Genomic DNA, 12,823 nt, shown 5'->3' with positions numbered 1-12,823 from the left:
GCGCACGCAAGCAAAGCAAAGCAAGGAATTAATTCACTACTTCCCATGGGCAGGCAGGTGTTCAGCCATCTCCAGGAAAGCAGGGCTCCATCACGCGTAGTGGTTACTTGGGAAGACAAACGCCATCACTCCGAATGTCCCCCCCTTCCTTCTTCTTCCCCAGCTTTATATACTGAGCATGACGTCATATGGTATGGAATAGCCCTTTGGTCAGTTTGGATCAAGTATCCTGGCTGTGTCCCCTCCCAGCTTCTTCTGCACCTGGCAGAGCATGGGAAGCTGAAAAGTCCTTGACTAGTGCAGCAACAACTAAAACATCTCTGTATTATCAACACTGTTTTCAGCACAAATCCAAAACATAGCCTCACACCAGCCACTATAAAGAAAATTAACTCTATCTCAGCTGAAACCAGGACAATTTTAAAGAATGTGATGAACCCCTTTCACTAATATGTGGGAGTATTCCTTAGTATTTTCTTCCTGGGTTTACGTTGTGCCCTGATTAATACTCATCACTTCCTCAATCTCTTACGTTAGTAACTAGACCAGTATCTTCTGTGTGGTAAGATATCTCCATTTATTTCCTTAAAAACCTGGAGATTTTTTTTTTTTTTTTACACAGTTTTCCTCACCAGGGAACATTCATGGTTTTTTTCCTTAGATTCATGTTCCCCCTCACTGAGGAACATAAATAAGATGCAAAATGTGTGAGAGGAATGTAATCTGTTTAAATGTCAGTAGGAAGTTCTAGCTTCTTTTTATTCAAGTGAACATGACCATTTAAGATTTGATCATGTTCGCAGCCAAACCACATTCCCACGTTTGCTGCTACCACCACTCAGCTTATTGCTCAGAGAAGTTCTTACTCTATAAATTACCCCATAAGCCAATCAAATGGTATTTCTTTTCCAGCAGTTTCTCTTGTGCATTCACACACACAGCAGTTCTGCAATGAGATGGATTTCATCTCTATATCCATTTACAGAGCTGAATACAATAAGTTATTAATTTAGGATGACAACTATCTATGCAGAGCAGGGAAGGAGTACTGAAGGGTACTGGTGTCAAGGCCTGATCCACAGCCCTGAACAGGTTCCAGGAGCCTTCAGAGGTTTCTGAACTAGTTTGTTGTGCTTTCATGTCTAGGCAGCCCAGGCAAGAAGAATTTTCAAGAGAGACGCGGAGAGAGAAACAACCAGCTTAGAAAAATTGAATCCCAAAGGGATACTGCATTGTGAAAACTGGTTGAATCTTTGGTCTTTCCCTGCTTCCTTCCCTGAAGCACTCTTTTTGTTGAGACAGGAAGGAAGATCAAGGATCTGTTCCTTGCCTGTCAAGATAGCATTTGATATAATGAGAGCGTTTATGAGTGTCCCAGGGAAAATCTTGGGCAATCATCCAGATGGGATTTTCCCCCAGTGATTTACTGCTGTTGTCCCATATAGGCAATAGCTAAGCCCCATTCTTGCTGTATTTACTATTCATTACTAAAAATGTAGGAATCTGAATGACCAACACATCAACAGAAGTTACCAATATGTCTTTGAAAGATGCATACTGTGTGTGCAAATCATGTACATAAAAGGCTGCTAATTCACCTGGGAGAAGGGGGGCTAAGTCCAGTGGGCAATGGTTGGGCTAGTCCCTGTTTGAGAGAACAGGGAGAAAAAGCACACCAAATCTTTCCAAAGTCTGCAGACTACTTGTTTGGCCTGTAGAGAATTGGTTGGGGTTTAATGTTTTCAGACTATTTTATGAACCAGTGAATTTCAAAATCCATGCAAATCTCACTTTCCTGCAGTTCCATGAAGCCTGGCACAAACTTATGGAATGGCTAGAAGAGTCAGAGAAGTCTTTGGACTCAGATCTTGAAATTGCAAATGACCCTGACAAAATAAAGATGCAGCTTGCACAGCATAAGGTGAGTCAGGAGTGATGAAATGCAAAGTGCCCAGTGAGATGTAGGTAAGTCTGTCAGCCTTGTACTGTTCAATCAACAAAGGAAGTAGATTTGTGGCCTCACTACAGTGGAGTGCTTATTAGCATCAAATTAAATAGTGGTGTGTTACAGGTGGGGAGTGAAAAAAACTTTTTACAGTACCTGATCTGTGGGGGAATGGTTAACTATGAAGAGGAAAGACATAATAATACAGCACCATGGAAACTTTAAAAAACAAAGTAATACTATCTCAGAATAGGAATCTCTGAAGAGGTTTTATTACATGCTTTTTTCAGTCCTTAAACCACAATTTTACCATCCAGTTATTTAGGTTGGGATTTTCCTTTTAATATTACAGGACCACCTCAAAACTGAAAAATAATCTTGTATTTTGATTGGCAGTTGCTTTTTATGTCAAGTGGAAATATTAATTAAATCCTCTAGAAAGTACAATGACACCATTAGTAGCAAAGGTTGTCTCTCTTCTTGGGATTCAAAATTCCAGGACCAGCTTTCCACAAACCCAGCTACTGTAGGTAGGTGAAAATGTAAGAATCTCCCTGATTGACCTGGCTTTTCAAACAAATAATGATAATGTAAAAGCTCTGTAGTTCCAAGTGGGTGAGTGGTAGAATCTTCAGACAGGCTGTGTCTCAAGATTTGTCTTGGAGCAGTTTCATCAGAGACAGAGTATTGAAAGATCATTCCTTTTTCTACATTTTGGCATACATTTACTTCTACTTTTCATGTCAGTGTTACTGGTCTCCATTTACTCCTATTTTTTCATTCTGCATGATATCCCCAAGGGTTTGCATATCTAATTTTTACCTCTCGATGTAGCTTCTGATGATTACTTTTACCTCCAACAAGTTTTGCCATGTATATTAATGATTGGTTATTGCATCAGTCTGCTTAGTATTTTTATCATCTCTCAGTTTACATGATGATTTAAGTACTGTTTATCAACTAGGAAAATATTCTCCTTTAATATGGGAAAGCTGGATGTTGGTCAAGCAAAAATAGTTTTACCTATGTTTGCTGTTAAAACTTTTAGATAAAACCTGCATTAACGTTCTGTTACACTAACTCTGCAATTTCAGTTTGTTCTGGGGTTGCTGCTGTTGCCAGAATTTGAAGTCAGTGATGGGAATTTAGGGAAAAAAAAATCTTTCTGTTAAGATAGTCTTTCTTGTCTTCTCTGACTCTATCAATATTTTAATCCTTCCACTCCTCTCTTTTCTTTATATAAAGTTCAAACTCCTCAAGAGTACGATCAACACATTGTGACTTTGCTTTGAGGTCCTTTCAGGTCCTGAGGTTTGACTCTCTACCTTTATTCTCCTCCTCTCTTCTGAAATGTTAAACTTGATAATCCCACTTGTTCTTTATACCTACAGCAGTTCGTTTTATGAGCCCAAGCTTCCTCACATGGATTGGCAGACATAATTTTTCTCAATTATATCTTTTCTCCAGCTCCTTTTTGTATAAAATGCCTGCAGAGAATAGCTACTTGAGTTGCTTGAATCTCATTTCTCATTAAGGAATGGGATGGAATGTGGCACAGGAACATTAGGTTTGAAACTGGCAATTTGGAGGAAAAAGATGAATGTGTGCGAGAGAGGGAGTTCTGTGAACTTTGTGACTTTAAAGGTCAAACACCCCACCCCCTCTCCACCCCCCCCCCCCCCCAAGAAATAAACTCAATTGTTTTTTAATGAGCTGTCAAACCTCCCAACACTGCAATGTCCTTCCTTGTATTTTGAGTCTTTTCCTTCCACTCCCACATATACCCCCTGTGTCCGTCTTTGTCTTTTCTGTCCAGCCTTGAAAGTTTCCTTGCTCCATTTAGTTAACAATTTTGCTATCTGAACTGAATGTGTGCTCTGTGTGTGCTGTAAGTTGGACTCTCTTTGCCAGTTCTTACTGCCAAAAAAAAAAAAAAAAGCCCTGAAAGAGAAAAGCCAAGATAATATGTTTTCTCTCTCACTCATATCTAGTGTGTTGCCAGGGACTTTTGGGGGTTATTTGTGATCTGTTTATCAGCTATTTTTTCTCATTTTTAGAAGTCAGGAATGGAAAAGCCCTTACGAGGTCACCCAATCCGTTCCTGTGCTAATGCTGAATGTTCCTTACAGTCCATTTATGTGAACCGGGCTAATTTTATCTGTGTGTTCCCACCTTCCTTAGAAGGAAGGCAGATAGTTAATGACTGATATTTTGTTCATCTTACCTGTCTGCTCCTGACAGCTTAAACCAAAATCTACTCTGTTACACCTCTGTGAAATCAAATTAAAGTAGATACAGTGTAGCATGTGTAGTCTCTCAAAGAATGAATTGACTGCAACCCTTTGTTCACCTTTAAATCTGTTTTTCCTGTATGATCCTTCTCTGGCAGCAATTTCATTGTGTTTCCTCATGCAAATCAAGTAACACTGTGCATGTAGTGTTAAGTAGTTAATAAACCCCATCAAATAAAAGGAGCACAGACCTACTGTTTGTATTGAAGGAACTTTTATAAAAAAATGGTTATTTTCATTTTGAAAATTATTTTTATTTTTATTGTAGTTCTAGTTTGGCAATGGTGTTTGTATTCTTTCTTAAAGTGTGTTTCCTTCTTGTTTTATGAGGAAAATGAAAGGACAGTAAGGAAATACTGAATTACAAAACAAATGCTGCCCCTTTTTTTTTTTTCCTGATAAATTTTGATTCTCGGTTCCCTCTGGATCCTGAAATAACACTAAAGTAAGGACAGTGCAGTGCAAAATACCAAGCAAGTTTTAAAAAAGGAACTTTGAATCACCCTAGGTGAAGTTGTCATACTGTCTGCGTGGCATAATCCAGTGTCTACCTCCTAATTAAGACACCTCCATTCCACTTGAGCTTTCCCTGACACACATTCATGTCTAAAAAGAGCAGATGACTATGTGGACACATGGGAGAGTTGGTGGAAGAGTTGTGAGCTACCATGGCACAGGTTGGTGCAGGCCATGTGGGAACAGCTTGCCAGTGGGAGGTGAGCAGGCATGCACGTGCCAGCAGTGAGCATGAGGAATCCTTGCAATCGTTACATGCCCTGAGGAATTACTATAAGTTGTAAGTGGTAATCATTTCCTTGCTGGACGGGATGATACTGAACCAGAGAAAATCTGTTTTCTTCTGAGAACCAGAAGAAAATCTGTTTCAGCAAACACCAAAAAGTCTTTTGGCCTAGTATTTTTTTGTGACCAAAAAAAAAGAATATTTATTCGATTCTGTATATATGAGTTTCCTAAAGCAGACTTGTGATTACTCTTTTTTTTTTTTAACTGATTTCCAGCTAGCAGTTCATGAAGGTGTGAAATAAAACACTTTAAGCATTGCTACCATTTAAAAGCTGCTGTGTAGCACTGGTTTTGTCTTTTGGCAGTGTTCTTTTATTTAATTATTTACTCTGTCAGTTGGTTAACTCCTCTGCAGTATCAGATGAGCTGTGTTTCTGTGTGCTCCTCTGTGCCTGTGAAAAGCTTCCACAGGCTCTGGGCAGAAGGAGCTGGCAGGCAGATGCAACTGCTGTGTCACTGTCATCTTCCAAAGTCCCTGGATCACAGAAACCTGCTTGTGATCATGGCTTCCAGCCCAAATTGAGTTACTGGGATGTCACCTGGCTGCTTCTTGTGCCTGGATCTGTATACTTTTGGCATACAATTCTTCCCAATTATACTATGCTTCAGTCTTAGGAGGATTAAATGCTTGTGGTTGCAGGTTTCCCAGCTTGACCATGCTGAGCTAAGACAGAATGACCTTTGTAACCCTTGGGGTGCTCTACACTGGCTTGAAATCTTAGTATGTAAAAATGTGGTGTGAAGACTGCTCAGTTCATGGCTCCCAAAGTAGCAGTTCTTTCACTTCCTTCTGACTACCAGGCAGCCCCTTGCTGAAATTTAGGAATATTGTGGTAGAACAGGAATAATTGCTCTCACTGAAGGAGGGATTTTCCAGAAGTTGTTCCAGTAGGCATAGAGCTACATTCCCAGAGAGGGACAAAAGGCAGGGACTCTCCTAGTGTCAAGCCCCATATAATTTCAGGTGCACTGTGGCACAAGCAGACCAGAAATTTTGCAGTAAGTTCAAAATTTTCTTGCAGCAACATTTACAATTTCCATTGCAAATAATATGTCAAAGGTTAATTAACTGTGGTCTGTAAGCAGTTAATGCTATGTGGGTGTTTTCTTTTTCTTCTATATATATAGGAATTCCAGAAATCTCTTGGTGCCAAACATTCTGTCTATGATACCACAAATAGGACTGGACGCTCCTTGAAAGAGAAAACCACCTTGGCTGATGACAATTTGAAACTTGATGATATGCTGAGTGAACTAAGGGATAAGTGGGATACAATTTGTGGAAAATCAGTGGAAAGGTAAATGAAAACCAATCTAATTATTCAGCAGATAAGAAAAAGGCTTAGGAGAATTCTTTTGCTTCTGTTGTGTAAAAGTAAAACCAGAGTGACTGGCTTGTTTGGTAATTAAGAGTGCCAAAACAGTAAAATATTAGAAATGCTGGGGGGGGCATGGTTCCACTAGTTTAAAAGGGCAACACTGATTTAAAGCTCTTAGTTGTTATCATTTTATGCTGAAAATGTTTTCTTAAAGTGTATGAATGATTAATTCTTTTTGTGTATGTGTGTGTCTGTGTTCATTTCCCCCCTCCCACCCCCCCCACCCCCCCCAGACAAAATAAACTGGAGGAAGCCCTGTTATTTTCAGGACAATTTACTGATGCTCTACAAGCTCTCATTGACTGGTTATACAAAATTGAACCTCAGCTAGCGGAAGATCAGCCAGTACATGGAGACATTGATTTAGTGATGAACTTGATCGACAATCACAAGGTAATTCCAAAAATATTCTTTTTTAATTACTAGACTGCTCGTAATTGTAGCATTTTAGTGCTATCTTTATTGGGCTATTTTGTAATTTTTAGAAACATGGAATAGTTTTATAACACAAACATGTCATCAACAATGGAAAATGCTATAAAACTTACATGGAAGAAAACAACTGTTAGTGACTTATTGACACCAGTTAGCATTGAGATATTCCATTTAATGCTGCTATCCTGTGTACTTATGAATATCATGTCAAAAATTGCAAGTGTGCATTTATGAATATGAGTGTGTGGGCAAGAGGTGGCAAAAATTATTTTCCTGGAAATCTTTGGGGGAGACAGGGCTTTTTATTTAGTACATCTGCTAACCAAATGTCCAGTGCACTTGTCATGACTACAGCAGCCTTTCAAACCTGCAGGGCTGCTGTGTATTCATGGAGAAAAGTAGTTGCAATGCTTAAGTTATGCATGGGAGTATACAACTAGAATATGGTCCAGGAAGCCTATGTTGGCAGGCTGCAGTATTTTGTTACTGAAGTGTTTTTGGAGATGGGAGCAAGTCGGAGATGTAGGACTGTGCCTCTGAATCCCAGTTTTGCAGTTCAGTATGAATGCAGTTCAAAACTGAATCCCAGTTTTGCAGTTGGAAGAAATGGCTGTTGAAGCTACTGTTGTTGCAAAGGCTACACACTGTCAGAGCTCTGAAGCCTGGGAGGATTACGAGGTGAAGGTCCCTCTGTTCATCTACCAGTGATTTCCAGTATCCAAAGCCTGTTCAGTGAGGAGGAGATTTTATCCCTTGTGAAAAGAAGTTTTTGCAAGCATGGGTTGTCTATAAAAATTAGCCTGAAATATGCTGGAATTGCTTCTGAAATCCCATTGTGTGTCACAACTAAGTCATAGTCAGTGGCATGGGATACTGTAATTATCATATCTTCTTTTAAGAGCTTCCTTTATGTAACTGGAGCTTGTTCCATCTGCAAATGTGAACATACTCTCACATAAATACATGAATATGTGGTGAGATCTACAGCCTTACAGTCAGACCCCCAGATGGGGTTTTAGTTCCGTTTTTATGATTTTAAACCTTCTCCTTGATCGTTAGCATTTTATCTGATCTTTTCCTGCTGCGGCAATCTTGCACATTAATCAAGTGTGTCAGATGAATTGCTTTGATAAAGAGTGTAAAGCCAGCGTGGTAAGGAGGCTACATTTCCCATGCATTGCATCAGGATGGCTTCTCAGGATCTGCCTGACATTTTCCTACCATATTCCAGTTTTGTTAGGATAGAATAGAGTGTAAATATCTTCATATGGAATCTAAGGAGCAGAACTTGGCGTTTTAGGTCACTTTGATGGAGTTATTCTTGATTGAACTAAATCCATATTTTGATTTCTTCTTATAACTTGGTAGTTTTTTTGTTTCTCTTTACATAATTATGCCTTAATGAATTAAACATATGAAATGTATTTGGTGGTGCCTAGGTTTTCCAGAAGGAGCTGGGAAAAAGAACGAGCAGTGTCCAGGCTCTGAAGCGCTCTGCCAGAGAGCTGATAGAAGGCAGTCGTGATGACTCTTCCTGGGTCAAAGTCCAAATGCAGGAGCTAAGCACTCGCTGGGAGACAGTTTGTGCCCTGTCAGTATCCAAGCAAACACGACTGGAACAGGCTCTTCGGCAGGTAGAGGAGTACTAATGGTGCTACATGTCCTTTATGAGAAGCAGAGAAAATATCTTACAGTCTAGTTGCCCAAAATTTAATTTCATTTTCACTTCATGTAATTCAATTTCATTTAATTTCATTTGAAAATACTCATTTTCTTGCTCATGCATTGCTTACCTTGTCTCCATCCTTTTACCACAGCACATAAATAATGCCTCTTAGCATTTATTATTGCTGTTATTATTAGTCTATACCACAAATGCAAAGCAAATGTTTCAAAGACCTTACCATCTAAGGAAATCACTGAAGTTACAGTCAAGCGTGAAGGGTGATTAAGAACTATGCCCCCTTCACAGGAAGCTGGAGATTGCAATCATATTTACGCCGTTTGTGCCTGATTGAAAAGAAGTAAAATTTGTGTACTGAAAACTTGTTTACATTGGCACAATTACAGTGCATGGTAAAGTACATTGCAGAAAAAATGGAGTTGTGCTGAGTGCACTCAGGAGCTAGAACAGTGTATGTATGTCAGTACTGGCTGGTACCGATCCCAAACAAATAGGTCCATCTGTATTGTTTCCAAACCTGAGATATGGATGTACAGCTCTGTGAAGATATATTAGCTTGGGCTGATGCTAGGATGGGGCTCCTGCAATAGCTATGTATCCACTGCATAAAAAATTTCTGCCTTGCTTTTCCCAGGGTACCGTGTTTGTCTAGCTCTCTGGTCTCTCAGCAGGCACAATCTTGAGCTACCTCAAACACTAATTGTGCCTGAATATGGCTGTGCCCAAAGGTGGAACTTTCTTGTTTTCTCCAGACATAAAAGGGTCAGTCACCAAAGGGCTGTCAGTTAATTTGGCTTAACTGGTGATTTAGGCTATGCAGAAAATACAGTTCTCATCTCTCCAGCTGGTCCATGAAAGCACCTCCTGTGTAATTTGTCAGCGTAAAGGCATGACATTCTCAACTGAGCTGCAAATACACTATAAATCAGATGGCTAAAAGCATGAACAGGCTTTTAGACTTCCTATAATTTTTTGGGAAGCATGAGATATTTTTACAGTTACGAAAATGTAGTATCTGTATATCATTGACTTTTTAATGGAAAGTTAATGTGCCAGTACTGCTGCGTGATTAATGACTCCAAATGTGGGCTCAATCTCCTTGTGTAAGCTGCAGTGTGTCTGTCGAATCCCCTCATGAGTGACTGTGACTTCTTCTTGTATTTTAACAGGCAGAAGAATTCCACTCTGTTGTCCATGTCCTTTTGGAGTGGCTGGCAGAGGCGGAGCAGGCTCTTCGTTTCCATGGAGTCCTTCCAGATGATGAAGAGGCCTTGCGTACACTGATAGACCAGCATAGGGTAAGCAAGAAAATGAAGAGGGTCCTCTTCACTCTAATAGGTCTGTTAGAGGGTAGAATAAAGGAAAGGAGGCAAAGTCTATCCTGTATTGTCATATCCAGCATCCAGTGTTTGTTGTTGCAACTGTTTCTGTAGAGAAGCTAGAAATTTAATGGAGTTGACAGTTTGGTGCCCATATTGGTGTTGGGCTGTTGTTTGAGTTATCTTGGCTTACTAAGAAAATAATGGGCCTTTAGAAAGTTGCTGTAAGCATTTAGAGACAGATGCAAAACCCCTCTGTGGAATATATGCTGCCTGACAATTATAACACAGACTGCTACAGTAGCACAAGTATATCTGTCTTCTTAGCACCATTGAGCAAAACAGCATATAGTTTTCTTTCAAGGTCATTTGTAAACGTCAGCAGAATGATGTTATCATCCATTAACCTTCTGTCATGGTGAAACAGTGTGCTGTCATGCTTCACATGCATTAGATACTGAAATATTGCAGTGCCATAGGTACTGCAGATACTAGATTACAGGCCATCAAACTAACTTTGCAGTAATGAAATGGGAAGATGGCTAAGTAAGGAGCATAGAGGTCATATTTTCACTCTCCAAACATGCACATTTAAGCCCATGCAAAACTCTGCTTGTAAGTGCAGTAGTAATAGTACCAAGAATGTAGTGCCCACAATGTTATAGAACAAATTATAAGAGTAATGGATTTGTTCATCATTGCTCTGAAGAAAGTTATAACAAAACTTACAAAATAGAGAGTGGAAAAGCATCCTGTTTAAATTGAGTTTGGGAATATTATTATGCAGAGGAGCGCGTGCAGGGTATGACTATCTAATGGTTCTTAGCTAAGGAGTTTTCAAGGCACTCAAACTGCAATGTTTTGAAGAAGTTTTCAGATTTAATTTGGGGCCCTGGAAACTGGGTGCTATTCTTCAGCTAGGAAATGTATGTATGCATCAGCATATGCTGACTAATGTTGGCAGTAGCAGCCTGCTGTCTCTGATGCAATGGAATTTGTCTTTTAGCTGCCTTTCCTCCACATGTGCTTCATCAGTTCCCTTTTATTTAATTTTTTGATCTTCTGAATCAAAAGAACTGTCTGAATGAAATCTTAGGTCCACTGAAATAATTATTAAAAAAGATCTTAAATTTCTCCCTCTGCAGTGTAGATTGATTAACAAAATATTTCTGTACAAAAGCTCAAAATTGTGCTGCCAAAGCTGAAGCATAACTTGGAACCTCAAACCAAAGCAAAGTTTGTCTCTCAGAAACCCTGTCCAGCTGGGGAGAATAATTGCTAGCACAACACAACCAACCTCAGTGTTAGATGTGGCCATACTGTACTTACATTTTTTAGTAGGCTTTAGTAGATGTTCTGCCAACCAGATTTTCTTCTTAAAGGCCAAATAACAGAAATACAGAAATTGTCAAGCTAAGAAAGATTGTGGCTCTGCTGCTTTACCAGTCAATAAGCACATACAGCAAAATCTTCCTTGAATGAGTGGTGTCTCCTCTTAAGCTTATAACATTAGCTTTCAAGAAGAAAAAAAAAAGAAGGGAAAATGTAATATATGATGTTAGTTTAAACACGATGTCTGTATTATAATGCTGCAATATTAATATCAAAAATGTATGACTGTGACATTATTTACATAAATAGGAAATGTATCTTCCTTTTATCACTGTGATTCTTGTAAAATAGTTTTAATGCATTTGTATCCAGCTACATGGTGAAAGGTTTCTTCAGAACAATATTTTATCCAAATGGTCCATCTTTATGCCCATTACTGATTTTCTTTTCTTGACTACTGCACATGATTTAATGAATTCTGCTATCTCAGGCAGAGAGGTAGAATCGCCATCCTCTCTAGGGACTGAGAGGTGTAGTAGGTTAATGCACTGCATTAGTTAATGAGAAGTATCCCATCTCCTCTCTTGTAAATGTGTCTATATCGCTGGGCTGCCACAGAGTTCAATACAATTAGTATCCTTTACTGAGGGAAAGCTTAATACACTGTATGTAGTGTGTCATAGATTTAGATTTTGAGATATTCTAGTACAGTTGTGCAGGGAAGACAGTGTTGTTGCCTGTTTTCCTCCAGGCCCTGGCTTATTTTGGTAATCTCTCACTACAACCCACCTCGACTTTTCCAAAACCATTTTGAACGGAAATATTGTAAGAACTCATGCATGTTTATGAGAGAAGGACTGCTATTGAGATTGGGTCTTAAACTCTGACATTAATTTAAGTATAAGTTAAAATCAGTTAGTAACAAATCTCTTTAAATATACAGCCTACCTATTCCAGGCTTTTAGAACAAGGTAGAAGAGATTATTTCTTTTACACTTTTATTTCATAATAGCTTCATATTTACTTTGTAAAGGCAGAGCATAATGTCATTATGAGTTGTTGTAGAATCTGTTTTACAATGTTTAGGTGATTTTGAATTTTCTAGTATCTGACTTGGCTGATCTTTAATTTCTGGAATCCAAAATAGCCCTTCGTGGATGGAAGAGTTAAACTGTCAGAGACATGGTTCCGTTTTGTAGCCCAATTAAAGATGTTAAAATATAACAAAAAATTCCACCAGGCACTGAGATGTTGGCAATTCCAGTTAAGGATGCTCACAAAGACACACAGACTTGCACAATATTTAGACATAACAAAATAGGCAGAATAGTAAAACCATTGTAGTAATAGTAATAATAATAAAAAAAGTAATACAAACTATAGAAAGGATGGGAAAAGTCCTTCAGGTTTTTTTGTTGTTCTCCCCCCCCACCCCCCCGCACCCAATTCTGGTCCTGCCACCCTTTCCTCTGCCAGACTCCCTAGGAACATCAGTGGCTATGAGCTATGAGCTTGGATGTCTAAAGCTGTAAACATACTGTTGCTTTTACAAGATTTTTCCCACATGGCAGCACCTCTGAAAACAGCTGGTTAATTAGCAGTCTCTGTCCCTGTTCTTGCTGTGTCTCTCCCCC

The 12,823-nt window shown here is 39.2% G+C and overlaps 1 protein-coding gene across 23 annotated transcripts in view; it reads left to right on the top strand.

The window, feature by feature from the left end:
• Positions 1–12,823, top strand: part of DST (dystonin) — a 315,224-nt gene that overhangs the window by 282,930 nt on the left and 19,471 nt on the right. For all 23 annotated transcript variants that reach the window (XM_072855195.1, XM_072855191.1, XM_072855192.1 and 20 more), the window contains 5 exons: positions 1,802–1,921; positions 6,169–6,338; positions 6,653–6,812; positions 8,294–8,488; positions 9,708–9,836. In XM_072855195.1, the coding sequence (XP_072711296.1) occupies positions 1,802–1,921; positions 6,169–6,338; positions 6,653–6,812; positions 8,294–8,488; positions 9,708–9,836 (774 nt within the window). The remainder of the gene's footprint in view (positions 1–1,801; positions 1,922–6,168; positions 6,339–6,652; positions 6,813–8,293; positions 8,489–9,707; positions 9,837–12,823) is intronic.

The sequence above is a fragment of the Ciconia boyciana genome, chromosome 3 (genome assembly GCF_034638445.1).
Source record: "Ciconia boyciana chromosome 3, ASM3463844v1, whole genome shotgun sequence".
Classification (NCBI taxonomy): Eukaryota; Metazoa; Chordata; class Aves; order Ciconiiformes; family Ciconiidae; genus Ciconia; species Ciconia boyciana.
The sequence above is the reverse complement of the archived record's forward strand: the minus strand, read 5'-3'. Positions and strand labels throughout refer to the sequence as shown.